Source organism: Phlebotomus papatasi, chromosome 1 (genome assembly GCF_024763615.1).
Source record: "Phlebotomus papatasi isolate M1 chromosome 1, Ppap_2.1, whole genome shotgun sequence".
NCBI classification, from domain to species: domain Eukaryota; kingdom Metazoa; phylum Arthropoda; class Insecta; order Diptera; family Psychodidae; genus Phlebotomus; species Phlebotomus papatasi.
Window position 1 is genome coordinate 365,141 of NC_077222.1, and position 24,222 is coordinate 389,362.

Sequence of the window (24,222 nt, forward strand, 5' to 3'; positions counted from 1 at the left end):
ATTAGGTCTGTAACATTAAACGGCCCATAATTGATTAGCATGAACCCTAATGCACTCAATAAAACAATAACTGTAGTCAAAAGTCATTATACAACAACATTTTTTACATTTTTCTGAACTACTGTTTTTCACTTGAAAATTTGTAATAAAACGCCATTGAAGTTGAGAATTGTCAGTTTGAAACATCCTGGCCGGAGCAAGATAGCATGTTATAAGTATTTGTATGACATTCGTCAGACCAAAAGTAGGAGTTCTATTCTGCTCCCGGACAGGAAGCTGTCAGATGTTTCAATGTATGGAAAAAGAGGATTCAAAGGCACACAACATTAAGATTCAAAGGCTGCCGCAGAGCAATATTTGCAAACTTTTATCACTCACAAAATTTGTCTCATCTGAATCAAAATGTATTTGGAGAAATACCATCCAAGAATAACCTTCTATGATTCACAATAGAAGATTTGTTCGAAAAATTATTTTGATAGTGAAAAAACACATGAATTGTGGAACATCAAAATTACAGTTTAGAGCACAGTTTCGTTTTCTTGCCCTAGCACCTAGAAAATAAGAGCTAGGGTCTGCATTTTTTGATAACTTGTGAGGATTATGAATAGCTATCTAACAGTTAATAGAAAAGAATTTATGCTTTAAAGAAAAATGAAAAAATTACAATATTCAAAGGCTGCCGCATTCAAAGGCAGACCACTTTCCCCTAATCTTCTGAAAAAAATGATGTTAAATTATTTAAGGAAATTAGGAGAAATATGAAGTGTTCGAACCCGCAGAGTATGTGCGAAGCCTGAAAACTTTCTCCTAATTGTAGAAGTTAAACTATATAGATAGATAAACATCAATGAATAGTAATATTTATCATTATTACCGCTTCAGAATGCAAGATGCTGAAAAACAATTTCCAGAGTAAATCTCGAAAGAAAATAAGCCAAGATAAGTAAATGTGGTCAGTGGCAAAATTCCTGCTGATTTCATGAAATTCTCTTTATATAGGAAAAGCTCATGCCGTGGCAAAGGAAGAAGAGAATGAATAAGAGCCAGAAGATATTAATTTAACTCTTATTACCTTTCACTGAGCAATTTGCGTCTTGTGCAATTTTCTGTCTAAATTGAGAGACGTGAAACAAGTTCTTGAATTTCTTCTTCGATGCCTTAACGCTCTTGAAGATGAATTTCGATGTATCAAGTTGCGAGAAAATTGATTTATTGTCCACCAACATGAAATCCGTGTTAAATTCCCAGAAAATTGTATTCCACGTTAGGCATAAAGGGGGGCATCGTAATTTATATTTGAGCTTACATTTTTTTTCTTTCTCTTCCTAAATCATACATTCTGTTCTTGGTTCAGGGCCCTTCTAGAATATGGAATAAAATACAAAGAAAACAGAAATAAAACACACGACAAATACTCAGAGTTACACTATTTTTCCTCCAACAATTAGAAATTTATGTTTGTCGGAGAAAAATCCTCAATCTCATGAATTACGATCAAAATAGAATTTATTACTTCTTTTTTATTCGTTTGTTGGTCGAGAGCTATATACTGCGTGGAAATTTCATATAAATGCTTCTAAAATTAAGCATACATGTTGGCTTGAGTAATTTTCTTCAATAAATACAGCTGGGGGGTTAATTGAAAGATTATTGCAATTTTAAAAGCGATACAGAGTGCAAAGTGCACATTTATTTACGTGAAAACATCCATTAATTTATATTACTCTGTCTTGTTCTCCAGTTTTTGACCCTTTCGTGGTCCACCTTTTGCCGACCCAAAATTGCTACATGAATCTCTGAAATTTATTCTGAAAATTTTTTTTAATTAATTCAACATGAAAAATTCAAACAAAAATTTTATTAACACTTTTCAGGCATTTTTGCTACCAACACTCAGAACAACTTCTTTACACTTTTCTCTTCCTATTTGAGTTCATTTGTGCAAGAGAGACAACAGTTAGGCTTCGAAATTTTTATTGAGAGGGGGAAAATCCAACATGGCATCCGGTAGAATGCCAGACAAATCATCAGCTCCAGAAAAGTATCATTTTAGTGAGAAAATCACGAGAAAAGGTTGTTAAAGTTGTTAGAAATGCATTTTGGAAGTGTGTTCTGTGAGAAAATTGTGCAGATTTTAGTGGAATTTTGCAAAATTAATGTTTATACACCAGAAAAGTGTTTGTTGTGCTTTGAAGGGGGCGTAACCTAATAATTTATGTTAAGCGTTGGTCTTGGAGAATTATTCTTTGAATAATTGGACAAAATACGATAAAATGTGAGTATTTTAGTGCTATATTATAAGCTTTTTAACGAGGGATTAGTATGGCATGTTTTTGAAAACGATTTTTTCAATTTTCATTAATGTGAAAAGTGTAAAAAATTGATGTTTCATTGTAAATTTTTACATTATTTGCTGTGATATCACTTTTGAACTTAAAAATGAAAAAAAGCGACCAAAAATTTATTTCTAAACTAAATTTCTTGCTAAAATTAATGAAAATAAGGAAGCTCTAATGTAGCCATTAACACGCCCATTTTCTTTTTCACTCAGGAAGCCATCATTGCCAATAAAAGTACCATCTATCTGTCTCACACTTTACTAAAGTACTTCCAATTGGACTTCAAATTGTCTGAAAGAGACACACAAACCATATGGAATTATATAGAAATTGGAATAGATTGCGTTGGAGTGACAGAGATGGTGAGAGAGGTGAGTAAAGTTCATTGATTGCGCAGAGAATAACATTTTTGTGTGAGGAAAATTGAGGAAGAGAATATAATACAAAATCTCCGAGAGTGAGTGAGAATGAGGGAAGATATAAAAGAGATATCAAATGAGCACTTTCATTGATTTTTATATGAGGTAGAATGCGATGGGAAATGTTCTTTATAGGCCGTTAAGTGGAACTGAGATGGACTTGTAACGTGTTATGTTTACTGCTGACAGAATGGGACATAAAATCCCCCGAAAAGCGCAGATTTAAATAAGTGGAAATGAGATCGGCGAGTAGCACGCAATACACATACATATTTGATTATAATCCACAACGATTGCCAACCGTTTTGCTTCTCTACCTTCATTCTCCAGCTCGCTTTTTTCTGAGTGTACAATTTTTCTCTCAGCGAGTTTTCGTATAGAATTTTTGTAAAACAAATTATATATATGTATATTTTGGGAGGATTTTTCATAGAGGATTGTTTGAGAAGATATTGGGATGGAGAAAAAATCCTTAAGAATTTGAGCTTTACAAAAATTATGACTGAGTTAAGATGAAAGATTTTAGGGGCTAATTTACTAAATGAATTTAAAATGAGCTTAACTTCATTAGATATTCAGAAATCGTCTCATCGAGAAGCCACAATTTTTGTGATGGACAAAACAATTTAAAGATTCGACAATTTCTGGTTTTCTTTGAGATAGAGTTTTGAACCACAACTTCTCCCCTGGTACCAAAAAAAGAAACACAAGAGATAAAATTATCTTTTAGGATTCTACTGCATTCCAAGCAGACTTCCGTTGACAACACTTTTATGGGAATTTCCTCGACTTTCTTTCACACTACCCAAATAAAATGCATTTCAGTCACAAACGAATGAGGATTGAGGCAGGGAATGTGCCTCTGTTGGAAGCCAAAATAGCACCCATTTTCCATTAATTAATCACTCGGCGAGTTACAATTTATATCTTCGCAACATCTCAAAATTTTGCGCGCTACATTTTAACACCAAAATGTGGCATGATGAGCTGAAATATTCCATTGCAAAAGCCCAGTGAAATCCAAGGGATTTTCCAAGGATTAAAGTAGTCAACGATACATTTTCTGCAGCTCATAAAATTACAGAATTTATGCATCTGCCCATTTGCAATGGGTTCTCAAAATTAGCCCAAGATGCATCTTCGGAAGCCCATGTTGTCGATAATTGCCCATAAGCAATTTCGTTGATGGGACTAAAAGCGACGATGACTGCTTGCCGAAGACACATTTTTCACTAGCCCCAGGAAAGACTTCTCATATCCACTTTTCAATCTCGCCATTGACTCCCAATTAATTGGCGGTTTTGGCCACCATCGCTAAAAAAAACTGCACGGAATCTCAATTGGTTTCCTCATTTAGTGATTCGCAAGATGAAGGTGAAAGAGATGAGAATTTTGTGAAAAGACCAAACTGTTTGACCTTCTTCAATAAATTTTTGAATTAGCACAAATTAACAGAAAAAAAAACAGAAAGCTATCAAAAGTGGTTACATAACTAGCTTGAGATTGTCTCTCTAATATTTCAGTAACTTGAGTACGCACACAGAGGAATTAATTAGTGTCTGTTGAGATTACAATTAAACAGCAAGACATCAAAAATATGTTTACTTGTGCCTTTAGAATATTTTATATTAGTGGAGGTGGTATGTCTTAATTTTTTTTCTTGAAGAAGCCGCCACATTTCTTGTTTTCGATTAAAAGCAGAAATCTGCATTAAACAGAGGTTAATTTACATAAATTCAAATGATATTTCTTATTCTTTATGTCTTGTTTAGTGATTTTATTACAATAAAATGCTTAAGTATATTCAAAATATTTCGTATATTGTCTCCTACGAATAAGAAAATTAAAAATTAAGCTATTTTTTTTTTAATTTTAAAGCTCTAAGATTTTTAATTCAAAATTTAAAAAAAACCAAGAGAAAATTGTTATATTTTCTGCTTTAATTGAAAATTTAAATATTTTATTGAATTAATTTTAAGCTGACAAAAAATCTGATCATCTATTTGTTGAGAAATGATCCTTTTTTCGAGTCATGATCAATATGTATATTTGTATAAAAGATTTGTATAACTTGTTTTCATTTTGGGGAGTTTTAAGCTAAGTAAATCTATCACTTATTGGCTTAAGAAGCTCAAAATATATCCAAGACCAAGTGTAGGGTAACTGTGCAAAATTCCGGCCAGCTTGCAATTTCGGCCACCTTTTTTGTTCCTCGAATTTTCATGAACTTTTAGATTTTACGTACTCTAGAGATTATACAATGCAAAAGAATAACAAAAAATGTAGCTTCGACAAACGAGATGACGTAAAAAATATATTGGAAGAATTTCCGAAGGGCAAGGTAGTATGAAAATGAAGGTGGCCGAAATAGGGCACCAAAGCTATGTCTATATTTTTATTCATTTTATAATGTATTAAGAATGATTTTAGAGTAAATAAAGACGGTAAACTCTTTACAAGGTTCCAAGCAACACTCTTACAAAAGAAATAATAAAAAAATCAATTTGTATTTAAAATATTACATTTCAAACTTGAGACTTTGACACTTGCATGCAACTATGCCGAAATTTGGCACATACCCTATCTTTACCTAAATACAAAATTTTACATTTTATGCTTGCTAAAAACCAAATTTTAAATATTTCTTTTGATACATTTCATTTTTTTAACAATTCTCATTTTTGTAATATTATACAATAAGTATGTACATATAAATAAATCAAATTTATTCAGAAAATTGTTAAAACTGCTCTCTCTTAGAGTTCGGAGTTCGAGCAGTTAAAAATCATAAAAATAATCGTAAATGTTTGTAAATTCCTACTGGGGACTTATATACTCGTAAATCGCATAATCTACTAAAAAGTTCATAAAAGTTGGTATACCTTTCACAAACAGTGTTTGTAATATGATAACTTGCCGAATAATTTTTGTATCACTTGACGAACCCTTGAGGAAGAGTGTCCATAAAATCTTTTAATTTATTCGTAAATTTTTGACAGACAAACAAAAAATTATGAACAAATATGCCTCAAATAACAAAAAGTGCTCGTCAAGTGATCGTGCTACGAACTTTGTGAAAAAGTACAACATTTTATGAAATTTTTAGTGTGTGTACGCTTTACGAACATTTTGTAAGTCCCTAGTAGGAATTCACAAACATACGAATAATTTTACGAAATATTTTTTTCTGTACACAAGAAAAAAATATTTTATAAAGTTGTTCGTAAATGTTTGTGAAATCCTATGGCAGACTTACGAAATGCTCGTGAATCGTATAACCCACAAACAAGATTGTAAAATTTTGTACTTTTTTCACAAACATTGTACGTAAAATGATCATTTGACGAACATTTTTTGTACTTTTACAAACATTTGTTCGTAAATGTTCGTAAACACACAAAAAATGTTAGTAAAAGTTTGTCATTTGTTCGTATTTGTCGTTAATTTTTGCCAGACAAACAAAAATTTACGTACAAATATGAACAAATGACAAAATTTTACGAACATTTTTTGTGTGTTTACGAACATTTACGAACAAATGTTTGTAAAAGTACAAAATTTTACGATCTTGTTTGTGGATTATACGATTCACGAGCATTTCGTAAGTCCTCCATAGGATTTCACAAACATTTACGAACAATTTTACGAAATATGTTTTTTTTTGTATATGTGAAAAATTGTTTTCATAATTTAGCATCTCAATTTTGTGCCTTTAGAATAATGTTTAAAAATAATTCAATCTAACCTGAAAAAAATCACTATAATCACTAACTGAAATTGACATTAGAATTCTAATCTTTAAATCAAGACTACCTTTATTTGATCCCTAAGTATTTTAATATTTGTTTTATATGTTAAAATTGGTCTCAAAAATATCATTACCTTCGAACTTTATCTCAAGTTTCAATGTCATTGGCACTTTTCTCAATTGTCCCTCATTCACAAAAATCTATTCCAAAAAGTTGAATGCCCCAATCGCTCAAAAATCTCTGAAGAATGATCAATCAAAAGACGATAAAGTATATAATAATATAAATTGATTTCCCTTCCAAAAATTTGAAGCAATTTCATCAAATGAATTGTTGAACTTTTGTTATTTCAACTTCAACCACCAGTTATTTTATTTAGAAAATTGCCAACAACAAACACTAGTGTGAATTTTTGTGGCTTATGGTTCATAAATTTGATATGCCGGAAGATTCTGCAGAAATCTATTGTTGAAAAATTCCCAACTGAAGCAAAATTGAGCAATTTCAACGTGACAATGTAAGTTGGGAATCAAAGAGGGATAAAATCAACCACAGAATAATTCTCCTGCCATGACTCTCAGTAAATCATAAGAGGGATTTTTATTCTTGGGAGGGAATAAGTCTAAAGGGCACAACCCTCATTCCTATTTTGAAGACGCTACCAAGAGGCGAGAAAAGCAGCATTGTTACTCTACTTTTAATGTCTCAATCGAGGATATGTGACTGTAAATCATGTCGCATCGGCCATATTTATGCCCTCACCATGGGATTCTATGCTTTTGTTGTGCTCTAAATTCCACAAGGGTTGAAAATCATCTTCTCATCCCTTGACTTTGGAAAATCCTCTGTTCTTCTCGCTCATTCGCCGTGAAAAGGATACTCTTCTTCAGAGACTTCCCATGAAAATTAATGGCTTATGAATTCAAGAGATGCCTCGAGAGAGACCTTCTGCTCCGACTTTCTTTCATTGTGAGACGAAATAAGCAATAATAAATAAAAAATTGTTCATCTCGCAGAGATATTCTTCAAATGAGGAACAATGGGGTGACTCCTTATACTTTTCACTCCAGAAATTGACTCTTAATAGAATTTTCTCCATTCGACATGGGCAGCAATTCAAAGCTGGAGATCAAAAGGATCTCATCATCCACGGCTGTTGTTCTCAAGTGTCCTGGCCCATTTGTCTTCATCCAACACTCCATAGGATTATTCGTCATGCCCTCGATTACTCTGAGTGTAGCTATGAAAGACCCAAATGGAGCCGCCTGGTAGTAGATGTCAGTGCAGTTGCACTCTCCATGTGGTGAACTTTTTAATGGGTTCGCATCTCCACTACATCGCTAAGAGATTCTCTTATCTTCCAGAATTTATCCTACTAAATGGCGAATCAATTGCAATTTTTATTGATTGAAAAATAAAAAAAATAAATTTTGTGAAGCGAGAAAACTTGGGACTTTTTTCGAGTAATTTTGTTTGAAGGTTATTGACGCTTATAAAGATTAACCTTTTTAATTTATTTTTAGATAAAATAGTATTTGAGCAAATTCATCTCTAATTCTATGGAAAATTTAGAGAAAATCATGAAAAATTAATTAATATTTTGTACAATTTCTGACTGTAGTTTAGAAAATGTAAGAAAATATTGTAGTAGGCAATCTTGTATTTCAGATCTTGTTGCAGATATTTTTTTAGGTCGTAAAAAATGCAATTTCAGAAAAAAAAACATTTCTTCAAGGGCAAAAAAACAAATGAATTAGTAAAATATTAAATTTTGGTTAGTACAAAGAAACCTAAATCTTAAAAAAATGGATTTAGTTTATGTAATTAACGACTGAGATGATTGCAAGTAATAAAAAACGTTTCTATTATTCCATTTGCCAAGACGGGCATGAAAATTTCACTGCTTTTTAATTTCAAATTGAATCAACTTTGTTTTTGTGGTAACCAAATTTAAAGATTTCAAGTCAGTATAATTTGGTATGGTATCGGTATATGGGCAAGCAATATATCAAATGCTAGAGCACTCGCTCTATGATGTAAGTGGCCCGGGTTCAGATTCCGTTTGAGTACCAGGAATTTTTCTGGCATTAAGTGTGTTTGAATTGTATCCAGTGAACTCCATTGCACTTGATTTCACGGGGCATGGGTGTGACAACCCCATCTTTTCAGTCTTATCAGTAATGTTTACTTTTATTTCACAAAATTCAAGAAAAAGTAATGTGAGGGCTTTACCAGTTGTTTATCTGAGGTGCCTTGATAACTTCTTTTAGATACTATCGTCTGTCGATTCTGAAAAATTAAAAAGATAACTTCACTTTTTGTAACTAATATAAATACTTTCTAACTAATAAAAAATGCGTCATTCACTAAATCTAATACATCGAAACAATTGAATCGATAGTATCGAAAAGTTATCATTTCAATTCTGGTTTTTAATAATAATTTCTGAAAATATAAAATGTTTACATATTTTTTAGTTTTGTCAAAAATAACAAACTTATTAAATTTAAAAAATATCCCACGAAGTGCAAAGATCTCCAATCTCATCAAACATAATCAAAAAATTCACAACACATCGTCTAGATTTCTAGATGCTGTTCCTCATTTTAATTCACTATTCAATTATTGTTACGCATTTTTACCACTCTGTCCCACAACTGCTTTTCGGGAAGGAAAATCTAAATTTTGAGCCAAGAAAGGCCAGCTTGAATACAAATTGATTATTTAGTGGAGCTTTCATGATGGAATGTCAAAACGAGAAATTTTTGGTGGGTCTTTTGCTGAAACGAGATTTTGTTTCAGAGATAGTTACTGGACTGTCTAAAATGGACATTGGAAGACAATTAGGGAAATTTGTCTGGTTGGTCGGGAAATAAATCGTCGTAGTAGTGTGATTTGTTGGAGATTTTTCGACAAGAAGATCCACCATTTCGTCTTGTTATCGTAAATCTGTTGGAAGAAGACTTATCTCAAAAACTCTCGAGGTACCCTCAAGACAAGATATATACTTCAGCATCCCTATTTGGGCAAATAAATCAATTTCTCACCGTTTATAGACACGGAATCTATTCTTCTGGGGTCCAAGAACAGTCACAAGATTTTGTTATACTCTTGTATCGAGTTTGGAAAAATTGAAGGCTGTGTAATTCCTGACCAAAATAATTTATAAATCAAATTTACCAGAACACAACTGGAATCATAAATCATATTTCTTGTAGGGGTGACTGTTTTGTATCTCTTTCTGGTTAGTTTTGAAGTGGATTTGCCTCTTCTTCTGCAAAAATTAGAAAGTGCCCCCTTAAAACTTTTGAGTGCCTTTTTGGTGTGTTTTTCGAAGGGTTTCGGCAAAAATTAAGCAATTGAAAGTGAAGAAGGAATTTCTTTTATTTTGTAAGATCTCTTTTTTTCAAACACATGAGATATTCGGATATTTTCAGATATTTTATTTGAAAATTGATGAGAATATAAATTAATTTCTTTTTTGTGTGCATCTTCTAAAATTAAATACTTTAAGAAGACCGACTCTTCAAAATTATCCTCCAATAAATATCAATGAAAGTCAATAAATCACTAAATCTTTTCCTCAATTTTCAGTGAATTAATTCTAATGGACAAAGCCTAAAACTACCTCAAAATTCACTGAAGAAATTTTCTCTGTTTTCTCTTCTTTATTCCAGGGCTGAATCCTATGGAGACGTCTCTGTATAAAAAAAAGTCAGAGAGTCGTAAAGTGAAGAAGTGATAAAAATAATCAAATTATTCTCACGACAAGTGTTTCACCCGACTTAAGACGAAGGGGAGGGTTTTTTTTTGGGGGGTGATATAAATTCCTGAGGAGAGCCCTTAGAAAGGAAGGAAAATCCGTGCTGTGGAAGCCAACTGAATTCCAACAAGTGCATATAATACATTTTCAGTAGCCAAAAAGAGCCAGATGAGCATGAGGTCGTGTGTTTGGTAAAATTTTACTACTTTTTTACGATCTTTTTATGAGCTTTAAAACGGTTCGTTTTTCATTACAACAAGATAGCGGTTGGTGCAAGGGGCAAGGAGAATGGGCCATATAAACAATTCTAGTTATACTAATAGACATCAAAACACTCTCCAAAATGGATTTTTATGAGGTGTTTAGCCGTTTATTTTGATGGTTTTGGGTGGTCGTAAAAATCAACCGTGTGGCTTTTCAACAAGACCCGTGATTTATGCTATTAAAAAAGTGACATTATTAATTAATTTCCACTCATGATAGAGTCACTTGTTATTTATCGTCTCACGGCGGCTCTTTTTGACATCACTATAGGCCAATTTGTATTCTCAACCACCTATTTTATTGCCTCTTAATTGTTAAACATGCACTTTTACGATCAAATAAATTTTTATACTCAATCAACATGGTGTTTTTCTTTTACATCCCGCCTCTTTTCCCACGCCCAAATCCCTCTAGAAAAATTCATGATGCTTCAGGGTGGAATTTCCAAAGGCTTTGAATTTCATAGTGCAAGTTTTTTTTCTAATGAAATGTTGGATTAGTTATGAGAGTGCGACGTTATTATTACTCTTATCGAGAAATTCATTAGTTTGTTTCAAATTATTCTGGAGAAGTGCTATCGTTTAATCCTTTTCTGCAACTAGTAGATCACAGGTTACCAAAACAAGCATTTTCCAGACTACTTAGAGGACTAAATAACTCAAAAATATTATTTTTGTTTTTGGCTTACTGGTGATACACTTATCTGTAAAGTCCGTCCATGACGTCTTTGAAGTGTTAAGTTTTAGTATTCGAAGGTCATATTGAATTTATTCATTTTGTAATTATCTTCAAATGGTCAATATTTTTTATTGTGTGCATGTTTGATATGAGAATCGAACTTAGCACCTCTGCATTTTAAAGTCATTGACTTTATTTACTAAGATATACTGAAAATAAACCTAAAGTGTTAAAATACTCGATCTATTGATTTTCTATTTTCTACTAATTACAAATTGTTTCTTCATGTCATATTCTACTCAATAAATAAAAATACGAAACAAAAAACTTGGATTTTTTTTCAAAAATTCTTTTTTTAAAGCCAATAGCCATGACTTTTCCAAAACTAATATACCAATTGTACTAAAATGTTGCACACTTATTTTAGAAAAGATTGGGTGGTGGCATTACTTCTGGCCTGTCTTTACTTGTGGTCTCGTCGCATTTTTTGTCAGAGAAAAATTTCGAAAACCAAAACAATGTGATGTGCTATCATAACACATCAACAGATTTTCATTTTGAGGTTTTTCGAAATCATTTTGTGCGATAATAAAGTTTTTTTTGCGAGGAGGCCATAAGTAAAGACAGAGGCCATAGGTAATGCCGCCACCCTATCAATGGAAGTTGATAAAATTATAATTAGGAAATTGAAAAATTGAAAGGTAAGCCGCAAACTTATGATCCACACTTATTAACAAAGAATCTGAGATAAATTTTAACTAGTTTTTAACTACAATAAATATGAACGTGGTATAGGGGAGACTGGGGCAAAACTTGTCAAAACGCATATCTAATTCTTTCACGAGCTCTGAGAAAACTTAAACGTTTTATAATGAGCATATTCCTATAGGAAATTTACTAAATCTATCTCTAAATGTGATTTTCGAATCATTTTCTAAAAGTCGATTTTGTGGAGATTCTCAAAATTGCTGGGGCAAATTTTGTCTGTCTTCGGATAATTTGTGACGTTTTACTCTCGCAAACGTTAAAAAAATCAAATAGACAAATTAATCAGTATCAGTATAATCAGTATTGATATTTTTTGTAAGCCAAATATTCCAAAAATAGGGCTCAAAATTTCATTATTTTTTATTTTACATAATCCTTCTTCGAATCCCTTGAAACCTTGTAAGTTTAAGAAGGCTCATGAAGGCTATCTATAATAAAAATTTCAAGACACAGTCTCTTTTATTTTAGAATATAGTGAATATTGAAATTTTCGTTTTGACAAATTTTGCCCCAGTCTCCCCTACTGCAGCAACTCAAACGCTAAACATGCTTCAACTATTGGAGTTGCACTACAAATAAAATGACACACTCAGAGCAAAAACCGGCTATATTTATAGGAAAATGCATATACGATAGACTATGTTGGCCGTAGCAACTCAAATCCAGCTAGTTTTTCTTTCTTATCCTCAAAGTCATTGTAAATGTAAAGTAAGCTTTAGAAAAATTTCCAAAAGCAACCAAATCTCATTATAATCATAATAAAATTGTTTAAAAAAAAACTATGGCACATTTTTGAAGCTCAAACTTGAGCACACATTTCCTAGCGATCTGTTGCTAAGGAAAGGTGTGTATTTTCCAGAAGAAACATCAGGTGCCTGGAGGCAAATGATGGTGCTCTGGCGACGAGATCCTGCAATCGCTGAAATGGGGAGAATAACGAGGCAGTTACCGTAAAAATTTCTGCTACCTAATCCACACGACTACTCACACCCCAAGTGGCAAAACCCAAGAAGTCAAAACGAGATGATACTACTCCCAGCATCCCACAAGATGGAGTGGGAGTGTATGAGATGGCTAATGAGTGAGACAGAAATTGTTCAGTAGGAAAGTATTCTAGAGAGTTCAAATTGGAGCGAGTGAGAGCTTTCTTAAGCTTTTGACGGAATACCACTAAAATTGACTCAGTGGCACTTTTTATGGTGTGCTAGAGTGATTGTCATTTATTGCGCACGGCTGGAGTGAGATGGCGCTATTAAATGTATGTGGGTGAAAAGGGGATACCATCAGCCATGCGTTCAACGATGCGTGAGGCTGAGCGAGATAAATGGATGCAATAGTGATGGATTTCTCCTATCATATCGTTTTCTCTTTCTTGTGATTGAAAACACATTCAGAGCGATTAATATTTGGGCAAAAAAAAGGAAGGCGGTCAAAGCGGGGGAATATGGTTAAGTTGGTGAATAGATTATAATTTAGAGGTGGTGCAAAGTCATAAATTCTCGATCTGCAAACCCCTTGGCTCAATAATAGAGCAATTAGAGCGATGAGAGTCCAGTTGGGCTTCCTGTGTTTTTCTTATGAACATGCGGCTTTAAAATCCGCGTGGAAAGTGGATGCAGAGGTTGGAGTAGGGTCACAGAGGAAGGGAGATGGCGATAAAATTGGGGAAAAGCTCGGCATCCCCGTGTGAAAGTATATGCAACAAGAGTTCCAAAGCTTTTTCCTTCGTAAGTTTCTTGTATATAAAACACGCGAGCACTTTTCTCCGTGATAACACACACTGTGACAGTCGGAAAAATCTCTCCATCTCATACAATGCATTTATTGGAGGTTTGTGTGAGCGAGATGACTCCACATAGCAATACAGTCACATAACATTAATGTCATGTTATGTATAAAATTCATAGCATTAATGGGCGAGATGGTGCCATAAAACATAAATGAGTGTAAGTGAAATAAAAGATTGCGCAAGATACTTTGACTGAGCACTCATGTGAAAACAACATGAGCTCAGTTTCAGAAACGTCGTCGCAAGTGAACATTCGTTCGAAGACATCGCTTACGAACAGGCGCGCTTCGCAATTTTCCGCACTTTCTTCAGGAAAGGCAATCCAAACCTAAATAAACACACAATCTCAATAGCAATCACATTTACTATTATTGCCCGGGTTTTTATTTTAATAATAACAATAAACATTTATTCAAGCACCAACCACTTTATTCGGCTGTTTTGGACAATTAAATACATTTTTAACCTTCTGTTATTTTCTGAACTATTTTTTTCGGTGTTTCACTTTATTTCTATATTCTTCCGGGAACATTATAAATAAAACCAGCCAGAGATTTTTTTCAACCAACTCTAAATCAAGTGATTTTTTTGTGTGAAAATAATTGGACTTTTTATAAAGGAAAATTATTAAAATTTTTCTTAACAAAAAGGTGTGTGAGACTCGAAGTGCTTTTCGGTAGTAACCCCCAAAAAAGCTCTTTCCAAAAAAAAAAAAACAGCCACATGGAGCAGTAGATAAAAAAGTGTTAAGTGAACACTAATTTGCAATCAGAGATATTCTTTATTGTTATGATTATTTTTATGGGCCACATCTTTTGATAGTCTTCACATAAAATATAATTCAATGTGTGCTCGTTTGTGTGACAAAAAATTGAGATAGAGAGCTTCCGAACATTACGCCACGATTCAAGAATAAAAAGAAAAAGATCCAAGTGATGACGAAGTGAATGATAATGAATTTTCATGACGACAGACCCGTGATCTTGTAAAGAAAAAAAATATATAGAGCACCAGAAAAAAGACTCATCTGCAAGGAAAGAAAAAAAAACATATACTGTCAGAAGGCAATAATCGTAAAAAAATAGAATCTGAGAAATTGGCGAGAAGGCGCAGAGGATAAGAAATTGCACCAACACATTGGTGCTCAATTCTTTCTCACACAATCTTCACTGAAAGGCTCAAGTGGTTGCCGAAGAATCAATTTCCCTCAGCAGCACAAATCATGACAGTTATTGCACATAAAATGGTGTTTAAAACAATTTTCATAAACGCCACTTACGAGTGGTGTGACTGAGATTCTGTCGGACCCTCACAGACCCCCACGAGATCCTTAAGACTATCTTACAGTTATAATATAAAAGACACTGTTGCAAAGTGATTGTGCTAAGACTTTGAGTGCAAGGATGAATTCCTACTTCGAACAATCAGGCTTCTACGGACACCCTCATCAGACAACTGGCATGGGTATGACTACAGCCGCTCATCACGATCAGAGCGCCACGGCGGCATACAGGGGCTTCCCCTTGTCCCTTGGCATGTCCCCCTACGCCAATCATCACTTGCACCAATCTCGCTCTCAAGAGTCCCCCTACGATGCCTCCATCTCGGCGGCCTGCAGCAAAATCTATGACGGCGCCTACAATAAGGACTGTGCCAAATCCGCTGCCACTGGAGCCGGCAGTGGCGGTAGCGCCGAAACAAATGGTTATAAGGATGTTTGGAATACCTCGTCGAGCGGTAGCACAGGGCAAAACGCTTCAGTGCCAGTACGCCCGTCCGCCTGTACTCCTGACTCTAGAGTTGGCGGCTACTTGGATACCGCCGGCGGTAGTCCGGCCAGCCGCGGGGGCTCTGGTGGTGTCACCGGGAGCGCCTGGAATGCCAACTGTTCTATCACAGGCGCCAGCACACAGGCCGCCACTACGGGTCTTCATCAGCCGTCGAATCACACCTTCTACCCCTGGATGGCTATCGCAGGTGAGTTATCTTGTAGTGTTGCTCATTTGGATAGCAATTTGAGTCAAAAAATAATCTGGTTAACAAATAATAAATCTCAATCTTGCATCTCAAAAATTGTGAAAGCTTTGAAATACTTCAGAACTACGCCCCAAAGTTTAAAAAACTTTGATTACAACGTTCGACCCCTCTCTAACTTAGAGTCGCCGAAAGAACAAATTGAATAATATTGCAGAATTTACCAATATTTTTTTAAAAAGATTGAGAAAAATCTGATATATTTTTAATTATTTATTTTTCTATTGTTAAAAATGTTCCTTTTAACGCTTTAATCTTTTGTACTGTACTTCGAGCTGGAGGTCTGACCGCTCATGAGCTAAAAGATTACCAATTACACTATGACATCTAATCTGATATACTAATTTTTATATTTTGGGTTCATAAAACCAAGGAACTTATTTTCTAAGAACAATATTAATTCTCTTTTTTAAGAAAATTATGTTTATAAAATTGGTTTTTATAGTCTGAACAGTGCCTCAGTGAAACTTTCTAATTATTAGTTCATTTAGAAATTCATATATGAGTATATTTTATTTAAAATTTTCAGGTGCCATTAATCAAGATTTAAACTTAAAAAGTATGAGTGATATAAAAATTTATAATTTCTTTAATGGTTATTGTAACTGAGGTAATTTAGTTCAGTTTAAATTACTAGTTTATGAAAAAGAAAAATATTAAATTTAGAGGACTGATAGAGGATTTTTTTTATTATATCTCTCGCAGATTAGGATTTAAAATTATCGAATTTCAATAATTTGACGTTTCTTTTTTAATCTTGATGTTAATTTTGAAGTTTTTATCAAAAATTAGAATATGTTCAAGGATCTAAAGACAAAAATATTTTTATAATCTTAATTTTAGAATTGTATTGCGAGACTAAAACTACTTTAAAAACATTTAGTAATCTACAGACCGACGATTAATATTTAAGGCCAAAGGGAGATCATAATAAAAATCTTTTACTACACACATTCAACTTCTAATTTTAAGAGTACTCAAATGGTGTGCGTTTGGGTAAATTTATCTTAAAGATCAAACAATTACCTCCCCCTAACATACTGAGAAAAAAACCAAGTACATGAAGAAAACCCTGGTAAAGCCCTGATCCGTGAAATTATCCAAAAATTTACGTAGAGCCCAACAATCGGGGAGAAGTTCATTGACTCTGCGTGAATTTGCAATGTGAAGAAGAGGCTCTGGCTACTTTTTGGTGTCTTGTTTCCGAAATAATGAATGGTTTCTCGATTGTTGCTGCCCCTTGAAGTTTCTGGAGCTTATAAAAGGTGCCTCTTAGTTCCAAATCAGAAGCAGAAAAACTTCTACTGAAATAAAAATTAGCATTAATTGTTGAGCATCGCAATTGATTGCTTTTTAATTGTGTCGATCGCGCACTTCATAAACTCAGTTGATAAAGTGTGAATGGGAATTGTGATTCTAGCTTAGAGCATGTCGATTAAAAAAACAATTTTCGCGATCTTGCAATCATTTTCTGAAAGAGATGCGTGCGATAGTTGATTCATTATATTTTTTTTATTTAAATTTTTTGATGGATTTTCCACGATCACGATTTTCGTGGTTATTGCCAAAACCACAGGTTCTTTTCTTCTAAAAAAAAAAAAAGAAAAATACACCAACGATCTCTTCCTGGAAAAAATTTCTTGGGCTGACGAGAAACTTTCTCAACAAAAGAAATAATATGCTCGGTTCGGATGCGAAAGAAATGATTTTTTTTTTGAGGATAAAAATTAAATAAAGCAATTTTCGCATTATCATTGGGCGAAATTGTACAGATGTTTGGATAAATAAATCATGTGCAAATTGCCCTTCAATTGACTGGTCCAGCAAGATCTTCTTCAAGAGAGAAGTAATTGATGTGATCCGAAGCTTTTCTGTTGACGCTTTTTTCCATCATAATTGGCAAAGTTGCGAGTTTCGGTATTTGTATCTGGAAAAGCCGCCGAAAATGCATCCCCCTGCGGAAGGCGAAGGGTCTGCAATTATGAAATTGAATTGGAATTTAATTTGATACGCAACCTCAACATTCATCTTGCAACCGTCAATTTAGCTTCTTTCTTTTTTTTTTACCATTCTTTGCCGCGGAAAAAATCGCTATGCATCTGACGAAAAATCTCTCTCATTGACCTCTTCTCTCTCCAATTTCTTCAACCCGAAGACTCATCCATGGTCTTGGAAGAGACGAGTTTTGCGATAGAGAAAGAAATCTTCAAGCACCATCGTGATTACTTACGTGATTAATTCAAGAGAAGCTCATGAGATACCGACTCTTAAAGATCTGGCGTCTGCAGCTCATCAAATCAGCCAACAATTTAGGTTTATCTTGGCGATCTAAACAAATCCCTGTGATCTTCGCAATTTTCCATCTCTGATTGCGCGCGCCCAGTTTGATGAGAGTGCCCACATGGACATGAAAGAAAATTAAAAAACAAAGTTCCATGATCGAGAAAAGTGTCGATAATGGAAGACTTTTGGTGTGCCGGTTTTCAGAGTGAAATTATTACGTGGCTCTTTCGTTGATATTAAATTGCGGAAATTACAATAATTTTCCATCAAATTCATCGCTTATTGAATGTAATTGCTTTGGCATTGTGGGCCAACATGATGGCCATCTTGAGTACACGAAAGTCCCAACACCAGAGATGGATCAAAGATTGAGAAGCTGCCCATCAATCTCCCAAAAACAATTTTGCAGCCCAAGAGTTGCCTAAAAACTTCACAACTGGTTGTTTATTTATTAAACAGGAGTTCTACCTTGCAGAGTTTGTCCCCCTTTTCGCGAGAGAGAGAGAGAAAGAGGGACCCATCTTCAGACAGCAATTATACTTACATGGGGGTATTACATAAATTAAGTAACCGGAAAAAGTAGCGACGGGGAAATGATGCATTGAGTGTCGTTTTGCGTGTGGCAATTTAAATGCTGGTGTATTCCTTGAGAGACGCCAAGATGGGCACAAGATGCTCACTTTCTCAATTGACTCATGGAGGTAACCACTGCATCCTTTGGCAGTGTGTACAGGGAAAATTTCACTGACATTTTAGAAACTTTTCCTACCTCTGAAATATTCAAGAATATACTGAAAATTTCAAGCATCCATTTGGGAAATATTGTTTTAAAAACATATACTTTTAATGAAAAGTAATGATTGCGATAAATTATAAAAATAAATTGGAAAGGGAATATGGAAACGTTTAGCATCAAAGTGCCCTTATAGTATGCGTATAAGCAAGCGCCTGGTAAGTTGTCTTTTTTATATGGAGCTTATTTAAAGCCAATTCCTAAATTGATCTCGGACTCAGCTTTCAGTGCTCCGAGGAAAAAAATTATTTAAACAAAAATTCAGTATATTTATCCCTCCATACGGAAAGGTATCTTATAATACGGAAAAACTTCTCACTTTTTAAATATTTAGCATAACGGTAGCGAGTGCAAAAAAATCCCATATAAATTTAAATCAAAGTATGAGAAAGTAACTTCAAATTTCAGGCAACTTGCCAGGGGGTTGCGTATATGCATTTTTCTATTAAAATAGTCCACACTTGCAATGAGTGAAACGACATTTATTTTATTTTATTTATTTTTTTATTAAAGAAGAAATTATATTCAATTTGTTTATTAGGCCCTCAACTCTATGATAACCTCGAAGTGTGAAATCTTCAAATCGATCTTCAATGTAAAATACAGATAATTTCCAATAATGAATCTCAAATTGATCTGTCAAAATTCTTTATTTTTTAAAATTATTAAACATATCTGAGTATCTTTTAAACGTTTCAATTTACAGAAAATATGTTGATATCTCGAAATATATTGATCTTCATTAGTTTTTAACCCAGAATAAGAAATTTTTATTTTTGACACTATATATTTAATTCAAGTCTTTTTTTTCTTTTTTTCAAAACTGAAGTGCGAAAAGGATTACGAAATAATTTCTTAAAAAAATTTAATAAATATCTTGAATAGTAACCTCGACACATTGTGAGAAGTTTTCTTCAAAATGTAACATTTTGAAGAAAATCTATCTCAAGGTGTAGAGGTTACAAAAAAACATATGTTTATTTTGCAAAAAAAAAAATATCCTTCTCAAAGTTTCACAGAAGATTCCATGAGCTTTGAAAATTACGAAATATTTGAAGCATATGCTCGATACGACATCCTGATCATCTTTATGGGAGGAGAATCTCAAACCACCTCTCTCAAAAGATTCCATGATTTATTTCCCATTAAAATTTTCTCCACATCATTTGACGTACAATAGCATTCAGAAAAAAAGCAACGAATAACAAAACCAGGTTGAATAAAAAATAAATCTGTGGTGAATTGAAGGAATTCAGGGGAAATTTTGAACTAACAAATTAAATAACAAAATGCAAATTAAGACACTATTTTGACTTGTGCCACCCTTGTGTCTAATTGTTCTCTAATCATGTGTGTCTGAATCTCTTTTGGGCTAGAGCAACCCTTTCTGGGTAAAGTAAATAGTGTTGGAACAATTGAGAAAGGTCAAATAAAAGAGTCCATCCAACAGCAATTTACCAGTAATATTCGGTCATTTAAACCCCACTGGTTTTATTTACTCACAGGATTCCAACACCCACCCACTGTGGGTGATTTTGGTAGTAACTTCCTAAAGGGTTGGTATCGCGCGCGCCTCGAAACAAGTATGTGTATCCATAATTTTAACGATGCCTATTTACAAATCATTTAGGTATTTTGCCGTGGAGAAATCCTTTTTATTGGATGCTATTACATAAAAGAGTGTGACCTGCCTTTTTAAACCACCGTTTTTATGGCCTCGTAAATCAAATTGCACTTCTCATTCTCACACTTTTCGCCCTCCTTCTCACCCTACTATGCTTTTTCACGCAAAGCACTGGGTCACATGGTGTCTAGGGTAAGTTTGGACGCAAACCATGGTTCATAAGGATATATACAATTCCAATTGGATTGAAACAATGATTTTAGGTAATTTGAAAGAAAAGAATTTATTTCAACAGATTGAAGGAATTTATATAACTTTACTTTGAATAAATGAATTTATCGGTAGAAAAGAAGTGAATATTTAATCGAGAGAATTAGGAAAAATCCGAATTTTAATTACAAAAAAACTCTCAAAGGGAGGAAAAGGGTTGATAGCGTACATACAATAAGAGTCTGGTGTTGATACGTAAAAGTCCTCAGGGACTCCTCACATGCTCGATCCGTGATGAACTCTTCTCGTGTCCGGGTATTGGAGATTAATTTCTCTTCTTACTCCATCCGGAAAGAACGCTCTGAGTTGGTGTCCACCAAGATCCACTGCCAATTCCCCCGATGAATCCCTCGACGATTCCCCAAAGGGGCTGGAAACCTCCCACGAAGGCGACGAAGCGTGACCGATGGGGCCCATAGAGTAAATTCCCTTCCGGGAGTACTGCAGTCGTCCAATGCGCTGATCAGGTGTCCCAAGTAACCATAACCTCCAAGGTAGATTTGGCTTCCGTCTGATCCTGAGTGGAAGAGGTTGTTCTTGGGCAGAATTGCCCTCTTCTTCCGGGAGTCTCCACCACATGGAGAAGAACCAATTACCTCCACTCTCCTCTCACACACTCCACACTTGTTGGAGGACAAATCCAGACTGCCCCGATTAGGAAATAGTAGGATGGGTAAAAGGTGGGATTGAACAAACACAGTCAAAGTGGCCATTATTCTGAATTTCGCCGCAATTTCCGAATTATCAGAATATGTATATTTTAAATTAAAAACGACCGTTATATCTCCTCTTACTTAATAAAAAAAGAAAAAATTGAAAAAGAAAAAAAATCTTTAACGTGGGCGCCATCAAGTTTTTAGAAAAACTTGAAAAATAGAACCGAAGAAATTCCGACTTCAAGACTTGAAGGAAAATCTAAAGACCGTGAAATTTTGCTAGGCAAGTACCGAGGTATATCCATGGGTATCACTTGGGCAACCGACCAACAAGTGAACGTTTGGGTAATAAGGCATCGGCCGCTATCCCTACCTCCCAAACCTTACCATTTAACACCGAACGGATTCTACCCGCAATTCCGAATACTGTCAACATAATCCGAAAAGAAAGAAGAAAAGAAAATGGGTTCCGAATTCTGGGTTAAGGAAAAGCAATAAGTCCGGAGTAAGATCGATAAGAACTGATAATTGGAAATCACTCATTTCTTCACTGTGGAGCATGAATTCCAACCCCTCATCCCAAGAATACTCACAATTCCGGAAGGAATTTTTCAGGATAAAGGAAGGTGGGAACAGGAAGAACAAAGGTCTGTTACGGCATAGCCTAGACGAAATGAACTTTCGTACTTAACTTTCCTTTCTCTCCGCGCACTCCGTCATCCCTGAGTGAGGCTCAGAGACCAGTGAAGCTCCAATTTCCGGCGAAATGAATAAAGTAAATTAAAGAAAGTCATGGGGTTTTTAACTAATGAGCCGAACTCAGAGTATGTATAAGATGTAGTGCCGGAATAACATTTCATAGATCCTGAACCGGCTACCGGTCCCGTTGGCGTTCATGGTCATAGGGACCCGCTTACAAAATTTGAAAGAAAGAGATAATTATTTAGAAAATTGAAAATTTGTATATTAGATAAATTGAAAAGAGAACCAAGTGCAAAATAGAACTAGCTACCAGTTCACCTAGCGTTTCGGCCTTAGGAGCCCGCTATGCAAAGTTTTTGAGAAGTCGAAATAGCTGTTTATTAGAGACTTGGTTACTCAGACATTTCCAATTGGAAAAACTAAAACAACTGAACCAGCTACCAGTTCCGAGAGCGTTCTGACCTTAGTGGTCCGCTTTAAAATGGAAAATGAATAAAAGCAAAGGCCGGTATCTGCGAAACTAAGTTAGGTTGAGATAAAACTTGAACTAGCTACCAGTTCATGAGAAGCGCCGGTGATGAGGTCATAAGGACCCGATCCCTACAGTGAAAGTTACGAAGAAACAAAAGTTTGGACTGGCTACCAGTTCCGAAAACATTTAGGTTTTGGGGTCATAAGTGCCCGTTTCCAGTATTTAAAGTTTAAGAAAAAAAAGTAAGAAAAACTGTAAACTGGCTACCAGTTCCCTGAGCGTATTAGTCATACGGACTCGCTGTGAAGGATACCGACTTTATTTACAGTGAAAATAACTGAAATATTTTAGTAGTAATTCCGTACATGATGAAATACTCTAAGCTAAGAACCCCAATCGGATAGGAATAAAATTTTATCAACAGGAAGAAAATATCAGAATCTAATAAAAGGAAAATTCAGCCGAAAATTAAGAGAATTAGAAATTACAGAAGGTGTTCCGAGGAACAATTCACAAGGAAAACGAGAAGGGAAAGAGAAGAAATTATGATGTCATAATTTGGGGAAGAAGAGGTCTTAGTGCCTGAACCGCAAGCAACTAAGAAGTGAATCACTAACCGAGTGATTCCCGACAGTTCCGATAGAATTTAAAGAAATCCGATACCGAAACAGGAAGCTGGTGGCGGAAAAATCAACGCTCACTCAAGCAACCCTTCCTGACTGGGCGATATCCCAATCCAGGAGAAATCCCCAAAGGAGAGATCATGACCGAAGTTTCCGAGGAAAAACCGAATGGATATCCGTGGTGCAATGGATATCCGAAAATAACCGAAAGGAAAGTCAAATGTGAAACCGAAAAGTTGTAGTCCGAGATCCACAATGACAAGTCTCAACTCCCCGAATAAAGCTATGGTATCCTTAAAAGCATGCGCTAAATGGCCTATAAAGAAGGCACTTCAAGGAACCATTTCCGCTTAACATAAGTTCTGAAAAATCTCGTATTAAACTTTCCCCGTGAAAAGCTCTGAGAACCGATTTTCAATCAACAACCGTTTGATAGAAAGAAGAAAAGATCCGAAAAATAAGGAAAAATAACCCAGAAACCCGAAAAAATGTATATGAAAAATTTCAGTTAGATATCGAAATATTGGAAAAATTGAAGTTTAAATTATATAGAAAATTAATTTGAAAAGTAAAGTAGGAGAATAACGGTATTTAATAGGGCACAAGATCACATTATATTTTACTATCGACCGAAGAAAAAAAACCTCTTTGTAACAAAATGAGAAAAATAAAAAGTTAAATAAGAGGAAAAAATTCAACCGACTAATATTGTACAAAAAGTCCATGATTTTGCACAAAAATTAAATTTTATCCGATATAAAGTGATCAAATAAAACGGATTAACTGTAGAAGATTATCAAAAATCCCTGATTCTGCCGAAGACAATACATAATTGCCCTGACCGGCGATATTATTAGCATCGCACAAAAGTTTTATTGCACTATTTGTGCAGAAATGATAAATTTCTGGTCGATCGATAGGATGATGAAATTTTCGCAGCCACGTGGCAATGATGAACCACGAGGTAAAAAGATTTTCATTCCCCTAATCCCA

General features: G+C 34.6%; 1 protein-coding gene and 1 long non-coding RNA gene across 3 annotated transcripts in view; both read left to right on the forward strand.

The window, feature by feature from the left end:
• Positions 1 to 1,965: 1,965 nt before the first annotated feature.
• LOC129799805 (uncharacterized) lies at positions 1,966 to 10,897 on the forward strand. Its single transcript, XR_008751552.1, has 3 exons — positions 1,966 to 2,278; positions 2,555 to 2,713; positions 10,188 to 10,897. It is a non-coding gene; the product is annotated as an uncharacterized LOC129799805 (long non-coding RNA).
• A 2,529-nt stretch (positions 10,898 to 13,426) lies between these two features.
• The window catches only part of LOC129799804 (homeotic protein ultrabithorax-like), a 129,129-nt gene continuing 118,333 nt past the window's right edge, over positions 13,427 to 24,222 (forward strand). For both annotated transcript variants that reach the window (XM_055844031.1, XM_055844032.1), the window contains exon 1: positions 13,427 to 15,749. In XM_055844031.1, the coding sequence (XP_055700006.1) occupies positions 15,176 to 15,749 (574 nt within the window). In that variant the 5' untranslated portion in view covers positions 13,427 to 15,175. The remainder of the gene's footprint in view (positions 15,750 to 24,222) is intronic.